Source organism: Pleuronectes platessa, chromosome 5 (genome assembly GCF_947347685.1).
Source record: "Pleuronectes platessa chromosome 5, fPlePla1.1, whole genome shotgun sequence".
NCBI lineage: Eukaryota > Metazoa > Chordata > Actinopteri > Pleuronectiformes > Pleuronectidae > Pleuronectes > Pleuronectes platessa.
In genome coordinates, this window is record NC_070630.1 from 3,099,963 (window position 1) to 3,121,462 (window position 21,500).

The following is a 21,500-nucleotide window of genomic DNA, read 5'->3' on the forward strand; positions in this document are numbered from 1 at the left end:
CTGCTCTGATGAAGTGCATCAACACAATGATCTTCCTGTTACTCATGCAGTCCTATAAACGCGGCACGTGGATTGTGTTAGTGGTAAAAAAAGACGAACACCTGCTTGACCTTGAAATGCTGCAGGCATCCGTCTTCACTCCTTTCTCTTGTGTAACATTCACAACGCAGCATTCAAGTGCCCCCCCCCCCCCCCCCCCCCGTGTTCTTTTCCCTCTATGGATGGGTCGGTTCTGGGATGTACTTCACTCTGAGGCAGGAGGTGTCAGCAGTTTGTCTCAGTCCCATAAAAAGCCTCGAGGCCTCGAGAGGAAGCAGCTGCTGAGAAGTGAACATTGGTTAGAAGGACAGGCCTGCTTGAGTCTGACTTCCCTCCGGGACCGTTCCATTAGCGCCCTGATAGATTTATCACCCTCTTGACATTCATACTCTTTCTTCGGTCATTACAGGGAAAGTCAAGCAGGTGGAAGCGCCGGGGATTTCAGGAACTGCGTTTTAATGATCTGGTCTCCTCCAACGAACCTCGTGTTTTACTTGTTTAGTTTCGGTAATGGTCGTGTTTCGTTTGAGAGAAAAAAGCCTTTTAGTATTCCAATTACATTTTGCTCTGCCAAGATAACACAGCACACATTGTGCCTCCGCACCATTAAATATCAGAACTTGGCAGCAGATCAGTCTGAATCTCACTGAGAGGTGAGACGAGCGGCTGTTTAATTATGCCGATCATGTTTCATTTTACTTTGTTTATGTGCTCTTTCTAAACAAGCTCCCTCAGTGTCGGCTCGCAGGAGAGAAACATTCCTGTGCTTTCCGGAGGAGGCCTGGGTAACACAACCAGCGCTGGAACAAGATAGCACAGATCACTGTCACCTTGTTAGCCGCACAAGCATCCAGCGCTCGGCTCGCTCGCACAAAGCTTATGTAAGGCGCTTGACGTTGATGTGCGAGTGTGTGTCAGTGGGTTCAGTGTTTTCATGTGCATGTGTACAGTATGTGTGTTTAATTTTCCATGTAGTCACTGCCCTTAAGTCTGGGACTTACCAACGGGTCTGGACCTGCTCTCCTCATTCCCAATTCAGCCTCATGGGCTGCCAGTAATCCCTTGAGTACTGAGGGAGAGGGGTGGGGCTGGCAGGGTGGGGGTAGAGTAGGTGCAGGGAGATAGTACAAAAAAAAAATGAAAAATGTTGGGATGGTGTGCATCCCTTCGGGTGGAGGCAGTGCCAGGAACGGGGGTGCGCGTCCCGGAATCCTGATGTTGGCTCAGCCGTCGGCTTGCTGCTCGTCTTCAGTCAGTCTCCAGCCGTCCAGAGTAAACAGGCATCCACCGGCTGCCCAGAAATAGACCACACGCACCTGGCACACGCCCACGCCTTTCCACTGGAGATCTCTCCTTTCTGACGGACATTCATTACTTAATTGCACAACCTGGGCTTATAAGATTTGCTGAAAGAAGCGTATGTGTGCTGCAAGCTGAGAAAAGCTGAGAGAAGCTGAGAGACATGAAGTCTGAGCCTGAAGCCGGGTGGGAGGAGAGGGAGGTGTGTGCAGGTGGGGACATCCACGCCTTGAACTACACTTCTACTCAGTCTCAAGTGTTTAATGATAAAGAGTTTTTACCTGAACTAACTGTCCTCTAAACAAGTTGCAGCTGATAATATTTCCTATGACTAAAAGTATCGAGATAAAACCTTTCATTCATATTAGTTTTGTCAGTTCTGTCGTCAGTTTTTAAAATGTCCTCTCCCCTTTCCGTCACACAACACAAACACACAAACGCAAGCATTGACAAGTGGGATACTCACACACTTACACAACTCAGCCCTCTGACAAGTGGAAACACCTCAGGTGGGGTTTTTTTTGCCAAATAAAAAAATCTTCCATTCTGACGTGATAATTTAACAACAATGTTTATTTCAATTTTTTTTAAATATTTACAGATACAAATTTCAAATGGCAAGTGCACTATAAAAGAGAGTAAACAGAAAAAACAATGGGTTGGTTCCTTTTCGTAAAAAACAAATGCTACACGATTGAAAAAGGCAAAACGCGTCACACTTCAGATGAAAGTAAAAAACTGTCCTGATAAAAAAAAGGGCAATAAATTGGTTTAACAAAACAGCAAAGTGTGAATCAGGTCCTGAACGGCTTTCCCCCTAAAAACCAACACCACAACAACATCCCCTGACCCACACCATCTAAAGACAACCCGCCGGCTGCAGGTCCCCGGAGAGAGGGACAACAACACGGTGTCATCACTCTCACAGCTGGTGATATCACTCGCTTGCCCGAGGACAAGCTGACGTTCAATCACAAACACAAACACAGTGACGAGGAAGCATTGTAAAGATTCACGTGGGCTGGAAAACAAACAGGTAAAACTGATGGACGGCTCCTGTGAAGCGTTCAGTCGGCTGACAGCTGGACGGGGGGGGGGTTTCCCCAGGTCGGCCTGTCCCCGCGGTGTCTCGTGTCCTTTACGCTGGAGACAAAAACACCTGCAGCGTTATTGTCCAGGGAAAACCCCCAACAACCCTCCTCCTCCACGCCTGGGGTTTCACGCTGTTGACTGGGACCTTTGCAGGAAGAAGACAGAAAGTTCTCTTCCGTCCGGGTCGTCCTGGTCCTCGTGTCCCTCGGCGTCTTTTATCAAACTTTGTTTTTGTTCATAATAAATCCTTTTGATTCTTTGGACGCACTATTACACGTGTGAATCGCTTCTTTAGAAATCTGTCCGACCAACAAATAAATTAATTCATTTAAAGACAGATATTTCAGTACTGCAAAGAAGAAGTATATACACATACAAATATTATCTATATGAAGAAGTCCAATGGATTGATGTGCTTCTGAAATGATAATGGCCGAGCTCGCAGCAGGACAGCTTGACCACAAAGATCCTCATTACTTTCACTCCTCTTTCTGTTTTCTTGTCTTCTTTATTCTCATCCTCTTCATCCGGGTCTCAAACATGTCTTCTTCTTCTTCAGTTTACGTTTGAGGGGATGCAGAGCAGGGGGGCCATCTTGTTTTTTTTTTAGCTACACTTGCAGGACTTCACGCTCATATTGGACAGCTGCTCCACCTGAAGGTAAAAGTGATACAGCCACGTGAGAAGGTTTTTGCTTTCAAATCAGAAATGCTCTGCAAACACTTGACCTGAGAGTCGGGGTGACTTGGCTGCAGTGAACACACCTTGTGCTGCCTGCCCACGTAGTAGAGGATTGGCAGTGGCTCCAGCGCCTGAGGGACACAGCAGGGCTGGGCAGAGGCTCCCGGGTTGTGATGCTTGTACAAGGCCAAAATCTGAGAACCATTAAACATGATGGAAATACAAGAACACAGAGAAGTGAGTTTCATGTACAGGTATTAGCTTGTTGAATAGTCTTTGTATGTTTTTGTTTATTTATTTATAGTTTGTCTGTTTGTTGGTTAATTTGCTCTTTAACACAAAAAACTACAGAACATTTGGGACATGGGACATCGAGGCCGTTACATTTTTTACCAGAGAAACGATCTTTAATCTTGATTGAAAAGAAATCAGGGATATTTAAAGGACTGAAATCTATGAGGCTGTCAAATATGCTGCAGTTCAATCGAGTTTTAATCATTGTAGTTTACTAAGTGATATTTTAGGGGCTATTCCTCTCTGAAGAGAAAACAGTTCATAAAACTATATGTTTGAATACACATTACTACCCAAACAATTTTTCCACAAAGTCTACACCAGTGGCTCTGAGGTCAGGTTTCTGTAGCTGCATGCCTCGGCACTATACCTGAGAATATTTGTTTTCAGCATTCCAGATGTAGGTGCAGGATCCCATGCAGTAGTTGGCGTGGTAGCCCGTCGGCTTGTGTATCCACTTCCAGCCCAGATCTTTCCTGAAGTCAATGTAGAGTTTCCGCACGCAGCAGGTCTCCGTCTGGCTGCAGGAGAGAACCCAGGGAGAGCGAGGTGAGATGATGACACGCTACAGACAGAGTGTCTGTAGAGCTCCCATGTTTGAAACCAGTCAGTTCTCAAGCTGCAGTAACAATAGTTTTAATTTAAAACACAAAATGTCGCCTCACAGCACCGAGCCAGTGCTCCGGAGCCGTTGTGGTCTAGAGGCTTGAAGGTTTGTGGTTTGAATCCCAAATCCTCGGTTCCACACATTTAGGCGTCCTTGAGCAAGAAGACACAAACCACCAGTGATCCTGATGGTCAGGCCATCTGCCTCGTGTGGCAGCGTGGCCTTGCTTCGGTTTGTGGGTAAACAAGAGGAGCATTGTGCTTTATCCTATAAGGCTGAAAACCTCTACGCAAACACTGGGCATTTACAGATATTAAAATGACCACAGCCTTTTGAAGTGGATTACAGATGACAGTGAGCCGCCATATCTTTATGTTGTCAATGAAATCAAATGTATACAGTGTGATGTGTAGGTTTGCTTACGCTGTACACGTGTCCGTCCCGTCTGTGGAGCGCTTTTTGCGCGAGCTGAGGTGGGTGCTGGTGTTCTGAGGGATGGACATGGTGAGGATGTAGGGCGGTTGCTGCATCAACTGTTTGATTAATCCGGTGTCTGATCTGTCCTTCTTGATGCCAGAGATTTCAAAACTGAAACCGCTCTCCTTGCTCAGTCCGTTCTCGCTGCATCCACAGAAGAGCCTGAGCTGGAAACACTGCTCGTCCTCTGGAGGGACAGAGATTAAAAACCATAACTGCCTGGTCACTCATCAGGGCAGCAGAGGGACAAAGGTCACAGCACTAGATCACTAGATGAGCTGCACTCGTTTACTGGAACCAACCTGTTTGTGGGAGCCATTTCTGCAGGGTCTCGGTGACATCGAACGACAACCACTTGTCATTCAAGTCGTTACTGATGAAGCGGGAAGCCAGATACCGGGCTGACGCGCCCTGGCCATAGTACAGCTCCACCCGCTGCTCATCGGCTATCTTGGTTTTCTGGATGAACATCCGCAGCTCGGCACTCGTCAGCAGCCGGTGATCGCCGACACTTTGTCGTATGTCAGAGATGTTGAAGAACATTGTCATGGTTTTCTTGACATCAGTGTCGTTTGTTCCTGTGATTTAAAAAAAAGGACAATTGCTTAGTTGGAGTTTTTTTTACCGTTTTTTTTACAGGCAATAAAGTTGTTTAATTGCATATTTGAGGGACGTGGAAAACAGAATAGTTCTATGAGGTCATCTGCTTGTTATCCCTCATCAGTTTCTGATCCTTTGTGTATTGCAGCCCAGCTGTCTTATCATCTGGCGCCTCAGTCTTCTTTCCATAAAGACGGGGGAACAACTATAAAGGGGAATTATGTGTTCTTTTTTTAATCATATCATAAAAGACAAAAACAACTTCTCCTTCCAAAGTCCCCCCCCCCCACCCCCCCCCATACCCCTGAGGTACTGAACTATCAGTCAATTTACAGAAGCAATAAAGAAAGCAGGTAAATTAAGAAATGAAATAGTAAAGTACACATGGTTTTGATGGAAGCTAAACGTATGTAGATGGTTCGCCAAACCCCAAGAGCTTATTCTTTCTACATGGACATGAAACATAACCTCTGTGATTCCATTAGTCATGTTGAGGGGAGAAAATATTTCCATTTGGATCTTCTGGACAACACAGAGCAAAACGCCATAATCGAGAGGATCATCCACTGAGGTCCCACAAAACAGTTTCTTCTGTTTTACCACATTCTCTGGAGAAGGTCTCAAAAACAAGAAAGAAACCAACTTTACTTAGTGTCAAATGTGTTTTAAATTTCCCTTTTTAAAGCCATATGAACACTGCACTGCTTTATTATGTAAAAAACAACAACCATTAAATCAAGACTATGTGAGAAGATCAATGATCTACGCTTTCCCTCTATTCTCTGTTTTGCTCCATTTTGTGGTCGTGGGGTGGTTGGTGGAGCTCTGGTGTGTTTTTGATAATTGGCAAAACCTAATTACAGTAAAAATGCAGTGAACTTAGTACTAAACACGAAAAAACATTGTGCAATATCTCTTGGCAACAGAGAGTATGAATTCTTTCATAATAGAACATGGATGGCAGTGGGACAGTTAATGGACGTGAGCTAAAGAATCAACAAACCACTTAAGATTCCGTCTCCTAACATTTATAACACTATAATGAAAAGTCCCTTTTAGTATTTACTTTATAACCTGCATGCTCGGCACATTCAACACAGTAATTTACTGCGCAGTGTGCTGTAGTAGTGGGAAGTTAGTTTACTACTCAAAAGTTAACTTGATGAAAAGTTCTTGGGAAAAAGGTATTTCATAACTGTTTGTACACACGTTCATATACGGGAAGGGCCAAGTTCACGGCGTTACCCAATGTTCGTAAGGGCAGCCAAACACTGGTCTCCTCCAGCAGCTGTAACGTTGACCATAGACCATAGAGAGCGTCTTGTCTTCTTACAGTAGTGCTGCCCATTCCAGCAGCTTCGATGCCTCGGAACTGCCCATAACATGACAGCAGGAACATTCCCCCGCACAGAGCCTGACGGAAAACAGAGCCAAGCTACTGAAGGCTCTAAGACCGTAAATCTTTCAGCGTTACATTACAGCGGATTCAGTCACATCGATACGTGCAAAGATAAGTGCAGGAAGGCAGGAGAGCGAGAGTGAAACGCTGTGTAGAAAGAGAATGACAGGAGGTGGTTGAGGGAGGAGGGGGGGGGGGAGGGGGGGGGGGTGTAACAGGGTCAATGCAAAGAAAACAGCAGAGTGAAGAATGCACTCATGTGAATTTCACTCGCAGCAGTGAGGCGTAGACGGGTTGCGAGTGGGAGGGCGCAGAGAAATTGGAGAATTGAAGCCCAGGCCCCCGAAAAAGTCAACTGTGCCTCAGCCCTGCCAAACGTGGGTATCTCATACTCTCAAGTCCGGGAAGTACTCGCTGACAGCAGCTACACGCCGCAGCCTCACATACTCTGTGCTGCATAGTCGAACCCGGCTGTACCAGGATCCTCGCTGTCAAAGGCTGCGTGTGTATCGTTTACCAGTATCGCCATCTGTGTTGCTGCTTAGGTAGAGTTTCACCCCTTGTACCGAAGCCAAAGTGAAACTGAAAAGAGCTGGTGTGGAGTGCAACGGGAAACGAGATGACATTTCACCGGTCCCACCCAGAGCCGAGTCGTATGTTTGGTTGTAAGAGTGTGAATGGAAACACAGAGCGTCACCGGCGTGTGTAGTAGGTGTGGAGAGCGGTGACCTATAGTGATGATGTACCGAGCAACACCGGGCATGGAAAGTCATCGTCTCTCTAGCTAGTTCAAGTAAACTGCGATGAAAGTGTTATGGGTGAGAGGAGTGTTTACGAAAGAGGAAATTAAGTCACTTCCCAGAGGAAGCATATTGGCTGCAGCAGCATAAATTCTTACCCTCACTTCTACTTTCTAATTAGCACAGCTCGCTTCACCTCCGGCCGATTCTCACTGAACCGTTTCTTCGAAATAATGTAATGGCAAATTTCTTCGACACGAACGAACCAGGACCAAGTCTCTCTCTCTCAGATCGGGGTGAAGACAGCACCTGAGCCGGCGCACTGACATGGGTGTGGGGGGGGATTTGTGTGTTGAATCAGGGCCTATCCACAGGACAGCTGTTGCAACAGGTAGGGAGACAGCCCTGTAATTACCAGTGGGAGGAACCAGATTCCAGCAACAGGCTAAATACCTGCCTCCTTCATATGCTCGGCTCCACCTTCCCTTACCCCACTGGCCGATGTCTTGCTTCCCCACCTCAGCCTGTATTACACACGGAGTCTCGGACCCCGGTTTCTTCTATCTCCTCTCCATCGAAGGGTGGCAGCAGCTTTACTTTCCAATAAATATGATAATTAGTCTGAAGTCATGGTGTCCACCTCAGTCCTGGGGCGGATTTCCAAACGAGGAGAGAGTTCATTGGACGAGCACCATATTAAATATAAGAGGTCAGTTTGTGTGGGCTCCGAGGAAGGGTGTTACTGCAGGAATTCAGCCTCATCCGCCACACAGTTACCACGTTGGATATTAAATCTATTAGGCTCTAAAATGCTCAGCATATAACGATGCGTCGCTGACGGCTGCTGTGGGGCATCAGGGGAGTTAAGTCAGGGCGTGCAGTAAAAAGAACCATAAAGTGAAATAAACCACAAATAAGATTGTTAATGAAGGTTTAAAATAAACAACAGAAGCCCGATTGCCTCCCACACACGCTCGTAAAAAGGTAGAGTTTTTATTTTCTTCTTTAAATAATTACAATTACACTTGGCGGTCGCCCTTTTCCCAACGTTAGAGGTTGGGTCTGTTTTCAAGAAGCCTCGCTGCGGGTTGAGAGCGAGCAGGGCTGTTCACTGGCATTCCACAGAGGTAGGAAACACATGCTCCCCATGGGCACCGCTTGCACCGGACCTGAGTCACTCAAGATCTCAGTGGCCATCAGCCTGCCTTCCTTCCTGCCAAGCTGCCCTGTCACAAACACGCTGCAAACACACTGATAATAGGCTCAGGAAACCCGGCAGAGAGCGGCAAGGGAGGGGGGGGGGGGGGTAGAGCCGGATAATCAAGGGCAGGGAGACATGAAAATGAAAAAGATATGATGGAGAACAGGTGACAGGATAAGCGAAGGGAGAGCCCGATGCTCAAGTTTCAGGAAACCCCCAGTCCCCAAGGGACGGAGAGAGAAAAACACTCAGAAAATGAAAGAGAAGTGGAGAGGGTGAGGGTGAAGGAGTGCACTTCATGTCTTCTCTCGTCTAACTTCTTTTCTGTTTTCCCCTCCTGCTCTTTGGTTTTCATCTGAGCAGAACAAACATCGTGCCCATCGTTGTGAACGTTTCTTTTGTTCTCCCTCGACGCTGCACACGGTCCAGCCACTCTGTCTTTTGAAGTGGTGGATGAAAGAGGGATAGTGTGGATGCCTGCCTGATAGAGTGAGGAGTGTAGGCATGTAGAGAACAATGGAGCGAAGAAACAAAACCAAAGTAATATGTTTATCATAACAGCCTCAGAGTCATTGGATGATCGCAGCCCAAAAGCATTTGGCTGCACAAACAGCGCACACATGCTCGCCAAACAAACAGCGCTAATAAAGCAGTAAAAACGCTGTGGATACCATGAAGGCCACACGAGAGCATCGGAGCAGATGCAACTCACGGTCCTGCTAACGCGTAACGCATGTGATCCCTGAACCCGTCAAGCCGCCTGAAGAAGTTGGGTGGAGATCAGAAGAGGAACACGTGTTCAGGGAATTTAGGGAGTTTATAGATGAAGATTGGCAATGACACCGAGTGATGATTAATTTGGGCTGGAGCTGCAACGTCCGTCGATCCCTGCGATTACAATGTTGAGATGTGTAGAGCAAACAAAGTGTTTTGGGGATTTTGGTATTTTTACATGTCGTCATTCTGGTGGACACAGGTTCATTTCCCTCCCACCGCAAACAACTGTTGATGTGAGATCAGAAGAACAACCGCTTTCAAGAATAGAAGAGGTGTATCACAATATATAATTTTCCTCACTTTCTGACCCACTTTCAATTGGCTGTTTGAGGGTAAAAACGTGCTTTTAAGGTTAGATTTGGGTTAGGGTTAGGGTTTGGGTTAGGGTTAGGCATCTAGTTATCATGGTTTGGGTTAGTGGCTACGGAAAGCCTTATTCTCACTAATACAACGTGCAGTGTTAGGGGTTAAGGTTAGGTGTGTGCTTGTGTGACTGTGTGTGTGTGTGCGTTTCAAGTGCCTGTAAATGTAGGAGCATAAATCACAGACCAACCATTACTTGACAGTTCTAGTGGTTTTAGTAAAGCCATCAGTAGTGGGTGTCCACGTGTTCACAATACACACAACTTATGTTTGAGTCAACTGGTACTCACTGGTCATGTTGAACTTGTGCAGCACCTTGGCAAAGTACTCCTCCTCCTCCTGCTCGGTGGAGATGTCTGTCTGGACGTCGGCCTGCTGCTCCTTCAGCATCTCCTTGGTGCTGTTGTAGAGCGACAGCAGAGGGCCGGGGATCTCCTCCTTGTCTCCGGCTTGATCGGGCTCGGGCTCTTTGGGCAAACGCAATTTGCTGAGGATCTGGCTCCTGATGGCCTCAATGCGCTTTTTCTTCACCATCTCCAGATCCACCGTCTTGCACGTGGACATGCCGCTCACATGGCCCACCACGTAGACGACCATGAGCGTCAACAGTGCCAGCTTCATGGTGCCAACCTGACTGTGACTTCTTCTGTGCTTCGGCACTCTTTGGGCAATCCTCCCTCACCTTCTCTTTCCCTGCCTGCCTCCAACACTCAGGGAATAGTGAATCAGCGGAGAGGTGTCACTGACGCAAGGTGTTTACTCACAGCAGGACAATTAAAGCAGTGTTGAGAGTCCTACAGGTTCGGGGCTACCAGTGCCACTGCTGCCAAAAACCACCCTAACACTTGTGGGCTTGTTTGCATCGAGGCAGGTGGGAGAGAATCCCAGTGGGCAGGCAGACAGGGAGCGATGAGCCAGCCTCTGACTCAGCCTCGCAGGTAACTCAGTGACGTTGAAGTGAGTCCAGAGACAAGCTGTCAAAAGCAAACAGCGCCCATCCAAGCCTGCACAAACACACCCAGCGCCTCCAAGCCTCAGAAGACCTGTGCACCAGCCATCAATCTACCAACACACAACAGAGCTGCTTCTCTAAGACTCACACGATTGAATCCTATCTTAGTTAAAGTACGTATATTAACACCCCCCCACGTGTCAGCTCAGGGCTGTGTTGCTCAACAGTCGGTCTTGTGTGTGATGGGGGCTTTACAACGTACTTACATCTGACACTACGGCTTTCAGCTGACACGGCTTCCTGTCCTCTTTGACCCACGAGGTCTCTTCAACCAGTCAGGATGGTTCTGTACATGGATGTTAAGCCTAACGCCTCTGACAAAGAGAAGATAGCCACGACCCGTTAACCTATGCTTTAACTGTGCAAAAAATGGATTTCCTATTTCCCTGCTGTCGAAGTTTGATGGCTTCTGGCTTCCTTTACAACCCTGATAAAACTCTCCGGGGCTGTGCGTCAGTCCAGTGCTGATCCGGTATCCACAGTGAAGAGAATGAAAGTAAAATAACTTTTGAATTCAAAAAGTTTCAGCTCTTGTTCTACAGCAGTGGGGAACCTATGCTGTCAAGACATAAATAAATGTCCCCTCGGCTCTGACTACCTCTTTTTAGCAGCTACAGCATGTGATCTGTGTACAGCTGCTTTTCAGTGCCTCATGCCTGCTTCACAGAGACAACAGCTGTCTTTCTATCTGTGTCCTCATTCTCAAATATGAAACAACATGTCAGGGGACATCTCTCAGAGGATAAAGCACAGCAAAACTCTCCTTGTCTGAGTAAATCTGTCCTCCTGTGACAAAGTATGAAGCTTGACAAACCTTTCTCTGTAAATGACCGAATACCATCCAGTCACAGCAGCAGCAGCAGCAGGAGCAAGAGTAACAGTCCCTCTCTGGCTGCTTAGGGAATCAGATTGCAGTCTCGTCTGTGTCCTGTCTCTCCTTCTATCCATCCATCGGTATCACCTCGTTTATGCCCCCTCCAGCTCCTTCACACCCTCCCTCGTGAGTCTCCTCTGACACGAGTCCCTATTCACACCTCTCTCTAACTCCCTGCCTTCTCTCCTTGTGCGCTCCCTCTTTCTCTGGTGCTTGTCAGAGCTTGCTGGTGACAAAGTGATTTGTGAGAACTCAGCTAACTTCTCTACTGCACTCTCTCGCTCTGCCTCTGCCTCTCACTCTCTTTTTGGTTCCTGTTACTCGTCTAATAGAGCGGGGAGCTCTCCGCCCAGGAAATGAGGGTAACGGCCACAGTGTAAAACATCTGCTGTTTAACGGAGTTCTGCTGCCGGCCGCTCGTCCACATCAGGAAGCCAGGAGATGAACGCGCTGAGTTAGAAGCAGTCAGAGGCACCAGCTCTCTCTCACACAGTCTCTGGCCAGTCTGAGGCTGTGGCCATGATGACTGACAATGTCAACAAGCCTTGTATGGCATCGAGTGTCTCGCCAGCTGACCGCCACATTTACCTGGTGGCTGTGAAGGTGAGCGCCTGGCAGGCCAAAGAGCTGAGGCACCTGGCACAGGTCCGGTCTAAAAGTAGACATTTGAAGGGATGGAGAGCCAACAGGGCAGGACCGTGTGGTGCCCTCTCCGAGGTCTGCATGCTTCTCAGAGGCTGGGTTGTGTATTTTCACAAGAAAGACCAGACTAAAACAAAACCTTTGGTGGTTTCAATCATCTTGTCTCCATCTGAGGGATGATTCAACAGGGAAATAAAGACAATAAATTGCCATTGTAGTCTCTGAGCTTTTTAGGTTGTGGCCGTGTTCCCTAAGGGCGTCTATTGTTAAGATGTAGAGAAGGAGCTATTCATTAAACCATGACAATAAATGGTGACATTCAACATAAGGAAGCTGAAGCGGAAAAATCCCCTAAAATACCAGCTACGCAAACAACAGAAAACGATGCCAACAGACGCTTCAGTTAATCCCCCATTCACATCCGCATTATCTCATTGATTGACCTTTAATGATAAGATCGTGAGAATAAAGTGGAGGTGGCTATCAAATGTCAACAACCACCACTGTAACTTGTTTTGTTGTGTGTGGGTCTGAGGAAATGTGAGTGTGCACTGTCACCTCCTGGTCAAAGATGGTATGACACGCACATGTTCTCTCATGGCTTTCTTCTGAATGATGAGACAGGCGTTTGGGGTTGTCATCAAAATAATGTTTGGGGCTGTAATGTGTATCCTCACCATTTGGCTGTCTGATATGTTATCCTCTCATTTCTTATCTGTGAGGACTATTGTACATTAAGTCTTGTTTGGAAATTTCTACAAATAAATCATATATAAAAAAAATATATATACAAATTTCCTAAACATCCCCTATACTTTAACAAGATCCATTCATTATTCTCAACAGGCAAATGCAGATGAAAAAACAACCTCTTTTGAACCATACATGTTAAACTGCCCCGTAGCAGTAGTAGCAGTAATATAAGTATATATCCTGACCTTCTTTCTCTGCTCTCCATTGGTGGTTTTGACACTGGCCCCTGAACACAACAACCCTGGTGCCGGACTGACGCCGCACAACCGACACGTCTAACCAGTCTGCCATGGGGCATTTCATACCCTTTGCCACAAGGTCCCCGTGTGCCAGCACCTGGAGGTGCCTGTGTGTCTCTGAGCACAAGAGTGCAACATGCTCTGTTTTCCCATCATTCACTGGGAAGTCCTGTACGACTCTGCGGAGGATCCCAGAGAGCCGTGTGGCAAACACCGGCCTTTGAGCCAGAGGAGCCGAGGGAGGACGCCGGGAGAAGAGATATTCACAGTGAACCGAGAGAGCAGATAGTTCATAACTCATGTGACCACATCAGAGCTGGTCCTGCAGACACTTCAGGTCCGTGGCAGAGTGACATGATGCTGCAGCTTCTTTAAACAGTCTCTACTCAACTGGGGGGAATATTACTCTAGAACGAGCCGGTATAATGAAAACCTATGCTGGAGTATTTGTAGTAACATGAGGTCATCTTACTATTATTTTTAATAGTATGAGGGGACAGAGCCTTTGACCTCAGGGCACAACAGCTCTGTGACGACTTGTCAAAGGAAATGAAGCTGCTGAGTCAGTGTCACCTTTAAGTTCCTCTTAAAACCTTTCCTGTTTATTAAGTATCCACATTTTCATTTTATTAATACAATTTACTTTTCAGACTGAAACCTTGCGAAATCAAAATTGGCAACTGTGATTTTGAAAGTGGAATTATAAATAAAGGTAATTATTATAACATGTTATAATGTCTTTAGATATGACTTATATTTATTTTCTAATTTTCTTTCTGCCATTAAATATGAATGAGGTATTATTCCATCTGTTTTTGAGTTGTTTGATTATTATTGATTATTGACTTCACATGATATCATATTACTTATCTTCATGTTTTGTTTTGGAGTTTATTTAAAATATTATTATTATTATTAGTAGTAGTAGTAATAGTAGTAGTAGTAGTGTAGTAGTAGCAATAATAGTAGTAGTAATAGTAGAAGTAGAAGAAGTAGTAGTAGCAGTAGAAGTAGTAGTAGAAGTAGTAGTAGTAGTAGAAGCAGTAGTGGTAGTAGTAGTAGTAGTAGTAGTAGTAGAAGTATAAGTAGTATAAGTAGTAGTAGTAGTAGAAGTAGTGGTAGTAGTAGTAGAAGTAGTAATAGTAGTATAAGTAGTAGTAGTATAAGTAGTAATAGTAGTAGTAGTAATAGTAGTATAAGTAGTTGTCGTAGTAGTAGTAATAGTAGTAATGATATAAACGTGTAAAGCTGTTTATATTGTAGATGGGTCTTTGGTCAAATTAATCATTAATTAATCACGTTTTGTATTCAAACGCTTAATTTCTGAGTACATAACTATAACAGATGAAGTAAAGTAAATAAAGTTTACTTCAAACTCTGCAGCACTTGAGTTAACGAACAAACTATGACTAATCACTGATTACAGGCAACAACAAACTGAAAACCATGAGAACAGTTCATCTGAGACGTCCCAGTACCTGAGTGAGTTTTCCACGTATATCATCCTTCATCCAAATGTAGAGAATTCTCTTTAATAACATCTGAATCACGTGTGAACTGCGCTACGAGCTAGCTTGATTAGCTAGCAGGGAAGCTAACGGTGTGTCACCCGTCTCCGCGGACACAGCGCACGCTTCTTCCGTTGCGCAGCCCTCCTTTGTGAATCGCGCTGTGTCTGCGCACGCTTCTCCCGTCGCGTCGTCTCCATGGAGGCGAGTTAAACATCGCAGAGAGCGACGCGTTACTTCCGGGTTCGCAGATGAGTCGTGATCCTGCAGCGGAGATGAAGAACCACCGGGACCGAGCGGAGGAGAAGTAACCGAGAAGAGCGAGGAGGTGCCGGCCGTCAGGGAGGAGAGAGTCCCGGGGGAGGAACCGAGCTGACAGCGGAGGACTGGAACCGATAACCTTCAACTGGTGAAACTCACTGGAACCAATAACTTCCACTGGATTAAATAACCTTCAACTGGTGAAACTCACTGGAACAGATAACTTCCAATGAAAAAGAACCTTCAACTGGTAAAACTAACTGGAAAGAATAACTCTAACTAGAACCAATAACCTTCAACTGATGAAACTCACTGGAACAGATAACTTCCACTGGATCAAACAACCTTCAACTGGTAAAACTAACTGGAAAGAATAACTTTCACTGGATCAAATAACCTTCAACTGATAAAACTCACTGGAACAGATAACTTCAACTAGATCAAACAACCTTCAACTGGTAAAACTAACTGGAAAGAATAACTTCCACTAGATCAAATAACCTTCAACTGGTAAAACTCACTGGAACCAATAACTTCCACTGAAAAAATAACCTTCAACTGGTAAAACTAACTGAAAAGAATAACTTTCACTGGAACCAACAACCTTCGTGCAGCTCTGCAGTGTTTTGGTGGAGTCCCACCCTCGATGAGGATTCTCTCTGCTCAGGTGATTGACCTCAGATCCTCCAGGTGATCAACAGGTAACTAACTTTTATTTCACTTTTCATATCAGGAGAATAAACTCAATGTGCTTCAGGATAAAAATCAACTGTTCTCGTCAAATACATGACAAGAGATAGGAGTTGAAATAAAGTTCTTAGTCTGTGATAATTTCAGTATTATTATTAGCTTTTAAAGACGATATGATAAAATCAAATAAAAAGCAAAACTAGAATGGCACCCAATTGTGGCCCCTTATGAAACAACATGTACATTCAATAGATCATTAGATAAGTAAAGACTCAATAGAAATTAATAAAATAATATTAAGAGGTGCTCTTTGACTCTACCCCAATTAAAAGCATATACACAAAATATTTGTTTTTAGGCCAAGTAGAGAATAACAGAGTGGGTTCGAATGACTGAAAGCACAGTAAGCTGTTTTAGAGTTTAGTTTATTCTAGATATTGTGAATATAAAGTACAATACATTTATATATAAAGTATTTACATAAATATAGTATGTTCATATAGAGTTTATGATTGTGACACTTAGAAAAACGGCACTAGTTAAACAGAATGCTACTCAAAGCGACTGTGGAGTTATCTCAAAGGTTAAACATTTAGAAAACTAATATTGAAAAGGTGCTATATTCATTTTTTTGAGGTTACTATGTCGTACTTTAACTAGCAGTAAGTAAACCTCTTTATGTTATTGTACCTGAGAAATGACAAAGTACTTTCATTTGTCCTGTTTTGACACGTGACAGCAAAACCAACCGCCCCAATGGAGAAATACGAGAAACTGGCCAAAATTGGCGAGGGCTCCTACGGCGTGGTGTTCAAGTGCAAACACAGGGACACGGGTCAGGTAGTGGCCATCAAGAAGTTCGTGGAGTCCGAGGACGACCCGGTGATCAAGAAGATCGCACTGAGAGAAATACGTATGCTGAAGGTGAGAGGAGATGAGTATCACTCGATAGGATCAGGTTTGTTCACATCTCACGCCTTCTGCAGCCACTCAGGTCCACACGCACTCATTAAGTTACTGTTATTAAGTTACTGGCTTCAGTCCCTTTGTGAGGAACTCATCACGCTTACCATCGACTTACTATTATTATTATAATTAGCTTTTAAAGACTGATATGATTAAAGATAATAAAAGCAAAACTCTGCCGTGGCCCCTTATGACATTTATTTGGATCTGCACCAAATTGCACAAACTCTATGAAGTATTCTCCACAAGAAGGTCGAAGTCATTCCATCAAGTTTCACGGTAATCCTTCAAAAATAAAAGTTTTTTAAAGGTCTTCAGAGTTTCCCGCAGGCCTCAGATCCTCAGAGCCTCCACATCCTCTGCTGATCCCACAGCAGCTGAAACACGTGAACCTGGTCAACCTGCTGGAGGTGTTCAGGAGGAAGAGACGGCTCCACCTGGTGTTTGAGTTCTGTGAGCAGACGGTTCTCAACGAGCTGGACAAGCACCCCCGAGGGTAAGTCCGCTGAGTTGTTTACCTAGGTACTACTCAGAGGTAAACATATTTGTTATTCTACTTTATACTTCTACTATCTCTGCTGATTCAACAGGTAGTAGCGACTTTACACACAAACCCACTTGGCCTTTAGAGTGTGTTTGAAAATATTACATTAGTTAAAATAACAAGAATTGTATATGGAGCTGGTCATTGTTTTTATTCTTTTACCTGAGTGCAGTTTTAACAGCATTTAAAAATTGTTCATTATTCATAGTGTTACTTTTGTTAGTAAGTTAAGGATCTTAATATCTCCACCACTACTAAAGTGAGCCTCCCATTTGAAGATGTCATATTTAACATTCAATTTAATGATCATGTGTAAATTGTTTAAGAAAGGAAAAGAGGGAGTGAAGACTGTTGCAGAGAGATTTTAAAGACGTAGAGTTCTGGAGGTCGTGTAACCTGTGGTCATAGGATTTTATTTTAGCTTTTCGTGATGAAGACGTCACAGAAAGTCTCCTCAGCTTGTTCTATCCTCCCAGACAGCGCAGCAGAAACTCTATCTGCTCCTGAAAACAAAGGAGCTGTCGCTGGTAGAGACCGGGCCTAAAGTTACCGGGGTGACCCGAGGACTGCGTTAAGCTCCACGTCTTGATTTTAAATTCGCTGGAACCTTTGCTTTTGTTTCTCCTTCACTACAACTGGTGTTGGTTTGTGTGTGTGTCTGTCTCTGCACAGGGTCCCTGAGGCTCAGCTGAAGAGCATCGTGTGGCAGACGCTGCAGGCGGTCAACTTCTGCCACAAACACAACGTCAGTGTATTTCTATAAACTGTTATTTGAGTTAAAACCTTGTGGAATTTCATTTATTTATCACCATTGTGGTTTTTGTTTGTTCTATAGTACATACAATAATATTTGTATACCTTATGTACGTTACATTTATCATTTCCTCCTCTACTGGCCACAGAGGGATCAATTCCTCATGTGACTACACAGTGAGAGAAAAATTACAAAGTCCACCAACATTACATTTCAGTGACTTTGTCCACCACAGTTTACTGAGTAGTTAGAAAGGGATAAATGTACATACGGCATCTGATTATTTGTTTACGATAGAACTTAATTATGTGCCAAAATTTAGCAGAATCATTACTTTGTATAAAATGTCTTTTACACCAAAATAGCAGGTATACACCAGGTTTTAAATTCGGGTAAACCTCCTAAAAAAAGTTAATTGACTCCTTTTCATTTGGCATTAGGGGAGTTTGCTATAGTTTTCAGCTGGTGCGTCATATTCCATGTCTCTAATGAACCAACAGCTGAGAGGAAAGGGGCCAAAGTTACTCTTAATAGTTATTACATCAGGTTTGTCATTAACCGTTCCATTAGGAGCTCTTAGGTTTCGTTAATCAAATGTGTTGAGGTTTTTCTGATCCCTTGCTTTTGTTCCTCCACATGAATTCCTCTTCTTGACTCATCATTATAAACCTCTTTTTCTTTGTGTGTGTCCTGTTGATCCCTGATCCTGAGACTTTATGTTCCAGTGCATCCACCGAGACGTGAAGCCCGAGAACATCCTCCTCACCAAAACCGGAGTCATCAAGCTCTGCGACTTCGGCTTCGCCCGCATCCTGAGTAGGTCGTCCACAGAGCCGCGGCGTTTATGAGCATTTAGTGTTGATGTTCCTCTAATGACTTATTCAACGTGGAGCCTATAGCGTCTCCTGTCCACAGCCTCCACACTTCAGTGCTACAGTAACTGCCCTACACAGGAGGAGCATTCAGCCAGTTAGTGCCCCTCTGTGTAGGATGTGTCTCTGTTTACCCATCCTGCCTTAGGTTTCAGTGTTGTGTTACCATACAATAACGTGTAGTCATTCATCCGGCCTTGTAATCCCCTCCTCTACAATGTGTGTGCGACTTAGTGTTCATTATTCAGTGCATCAGTGAAGGTGTGTGTCGGTTTACCCAGCAGGACCAGAGGATGACTACACCGACTACGTGGCGACCCGCTGGTACCGGGCCCCGGAGCTGCTGGTGGGAGATACCCAGTACGGGCCTCCTGTGGACGTGTGGGCTCTGGGCTGCGTCTTCGCTGAGCTGCTCCACGGGAACCCGCTCTGGCCCGGGAAGTCCGACGTGGACCAGCTCTACCTCATCCGGAAAACTCTAGGTGCACTGATTAGAAGACATATTAATGAGCGCTTCAAAATAAGTCATCTACGTATGAATCCACTAATTTGAGTTGCACAGTTATGAGGACATTACTCTCTTGACAGGTCCTGATATCAGCAAATTGAATTTACAAGTAGATGTATTTTTTTTTTATTCAGGCCAAACTCAAACAACACCGAAACCACATTATTGTGTTGTTAAAATAAAAGAAAGAAACCACAATAGCACAGATACAACACAAACCTGTCGAGTTCACAGCTTTTGTTGCAAATTCATTTAAATCTAAAGTGCAGATGCAGAATAGTTAAGCTGAAACAAGCAGGTTGGGAATAGAAGCGCCCTGAGGACTCAACTCCTCATCTACCAAACACACACACTCCACTTCCACATTGTGCTCCAGGATGAGGATCTAAACGTTTCTCCCTCCTGACCTCAGGTGACCTGATCCCTCGTCACCAGCAGGTCTTTCGCTCCAACGTGTTCTTCAGTGGAGTCAGTATTCCTGAGCCGGACACAACGGTACCAGCCCTCTGACGTGTGCATGTGAACCAGAAGAAGACGTGATGTAGTCAAGTTGTTCTGATTCTCTGTTTGCTTTTGTTCTTAGGAGCCGTTGGAGAAGCGTTTCCACGGAGGCTCCTCTCAGGCCCTCCACGTCATGAAGGTGTGTTGAGTTCATGTGGATGTTCATGTAAGAGCCTGATATGTCGGCCGTGGTCATCTTAAAGGTGTTTGACTCGGTTCTGTCCATGTACGTGTGAGCAGTCGTGCCTGGTGATGGACCCGTCTCACCGCCTGTCCTGTGAGGAGCTGCTGGAGCTGCCGTATTTCCAGGAAGAAGGAGGAGCCAACTGGGGCCGCGAGGTCGAGCGCCCGGGAAGACGACACGACAAAGGCTCCCGTCGGCGGCAGGCCGGGGTGAGTCTGGAACACGGGGAACTAACCGTCCCCACCAGTTCAAACTCAGACACTGGGCCTGCTGCTACAGTCAAGCATGGCCTTGAGCTGGTCACATGACCTTCAACCTGATCTCTGAGCGAAGAATCCACTTTTAACCACCATCAGTCGGACAAATTCATTAATTATTAATAATAAGCTAGAATTAATGCCTCCGCCAAACAATCAAGCTGCTGGAGAGAAAAGACTTTTGGTCAAACCAAACAAAACACAGAGCAAATAACCAGTAGTTTAATATTTACAGAAATTACAGCAAGAAGCTTCAACTTTCAAAAGTTTATTCACCAAAATAAAAACATGACCAAGGCATATGAAAGAGCTTTACAGTGCAGGCTTTGAAGGAAGTTTTCATAAAGGATATTATCCCCGAGTCCAAGTAACACCAAATGTTGAGGAAATTCCCTCAAGGCATTTCTGACATATCACATTTACAAGTGCAGGATGGACCCCCCCCCCCCGAAATACAATTACCCTGATACATTAAGGCATAAAAATGGGTGCAGAACTGATATTTGTGTTTTTTACTTGTGTGATCTCTCTCTCTCTCTCTCTCTCTCTCCCCCTCTCACTCTCCCCCCCCTCTCTCTCCTTCTAGGCCCAGTACCTGCCTCAGTTACCAAACAGCAACATCTCACCAGCACCGGATGTGAAGAAACTGGTGAAGCATAAATATCACCTGCCCAACATCTAGCAAACGCTTTACCACCTGCTCCACGTGTTCAGGACCGAGTTCGGTCACTGATCATATTAAACATCATATTAATTTAATAATCATATTAAACATCTCACAGGCGTAAGAATCACCGGTGTGCCATCATCACTCAGACACATGGACCAGAATTCTCTCATTCTCTGGCAAACTCAGTGTAAACAGCTGATTCATCTATTTAACCAGTAAAAATATATAACTTCAATAGAATATATTTGTGGATATGTTTTATTATAGGAAACAGTATATGCTGAATAAATGCATTATCTTTAGATTCTGTAAACGTGTTGTAAACTTTGTTCTATTAAAACAATAATAAACTGCGGCACAATATTTTGCACCTAATACTTGACGTGTAAGATCTTAACCAAGTCTTATTAAGGTTTAATAGAACCTGCCATGACAACTGATACTCCGGGTTCCTCACACGCTTCAGCCTCAGTGTCGGACAATGATCCCTTAAGTCTGACACCGACGTTCACTCTGTTGCTCTGGAACACACATCTACACACTTCTACACACTTCTACACACTTCTACACACTTCTAAACACTTCTAAACACTTCTACACAACGACAGGCTGCTCGATGGATCACCTGGAACTCATCAGATTACTGACATCACTCCAGGTCATGTCACTGAGCAAAGGGTTTAAAGGGCCCAGACT

General features: G+C 44.9%; 2 protein-coding genes across 3 annotated transcripts; one reads left to right on the plus strand and one right to left on the minus strand.

Annotated features, from left to right (window-relative positions):
- Positions 1-1,893: 1,893 nt before the first annotated feature.
- tgfb1a (transforming growth factor, beta 1a) lies at positions 1,894-11,928 on the minus strand. Of its 2 annotated transcripts, none has more exons than XM_053422613.1 (6): positions 9,860-11,928; positions 4,792-5,067; positions 4,436-4,676; positions 3,776-3,926; positions 3,195-3,305; positions 1,894-3,084 (listed from the first exon to the last, which is right to left on the minus strand). In XM_053422613.1, the coding sequence occupies exons 1-6, from the start codon at positions 10,188-10,190 to the stop codon at positions 3,037-3,039; spliced, it is 1,158 nt and encodes a 385-aa protein (XP_053278588.1). In that variant the 5' UTR covers positions 10,191-11,928; the 3' UTR covers positions 1,894-3,036. The 2 variants fall into 2 exon arrangements, with proteins under 2 accessions (XP_053278588.1, XP_053278589.1); XM_053422614.1 differs by lacking the exon at positions 9,860-11,928 and adding an exon at positions 7,006-8,316.
- A 2,755-nt stretch (positions 11,929-14,683) lies between these two features.
- Positions 14,684-21,401, plus strand: LOC128440038 (cyclin-dependent kinase-like 1). The gene is made up of 10 exons (XM_053422615.1): positions 14,684-15,559; positions 16,288-16,472; positions 16,889-17,010; positions 17,731-17,803; positions 18,538-18,628; positions 18,966-19,166; positions 19,605-19,687; positions 19,776-19,832; positions 19,934-20,086; positions 20,721-21,401. Exons 2-10 carry the CDS (start codon positions 16,305-16,307, stop codon positions 20,814-20,816), a joined length of 1,044 nt encoding a protein of 347 aa, XP_053278590.1. The 5' UTR covers positions 14,684-15,559; positions 16,288-16,304; the 3' UTR covers positions 20,817-21,401.
- The last annotated feature ends 99 nt before the right edge of the window (positions 21,402-21,500 follow it).

What these genes read in the sequence shown, in the direction of transcription:
- LOC128440038 (XM_053422615.1), top strand. Translation starts at nt 16,305, where the DNA reads ATGGAGAAATACGAGAAACTGGCCAAAATTGGCGAGGGCTCCTACGGC. An exon ending in GAGAAATACGTATGCTGAAG is followed by an intron (nt 16,473 to 16,888) that starts GTGAGAGGAGAT and finishes CTGATCCCACAG; the next exon opens with CAGCTGAAACACGTGAACCT. An exon ending in CTGGACAAGCACCCCCGAGG is followed by an intron (nt 17,011 to 17,730) that starts GTAAGTCCGCTG and finishes GTCTCTGCACAG; the next exon opens with GGTCCCTGAGGCTCAGCTGA.
- tgfb1a (XM_053422613.1), bottom strand. Translation starts at nt 10,190, where the DNA reads ATGAAGCTGGCACTGTTGACGCTCATGGTCGTCTACGTGGTGGGCCAT. An exon ending in GCACAAGTTCAACATGACCA is followed by an intron (nt 5,068 to 9,859) that starts GTGAGTACCAGT and finishes TTTAAATCACAG; the next exon opens with GAACAAACGACACTGATGTC. An exon ending in GAAATGGCTCCCACAAACAG is followed by an intron (nt 4,677 to 4,791) that starts GTTGGTTCCAGT and finishes CTGTCCCTCCAG; the next exon opens with AGGACGAGCAGTGTTTCCAG.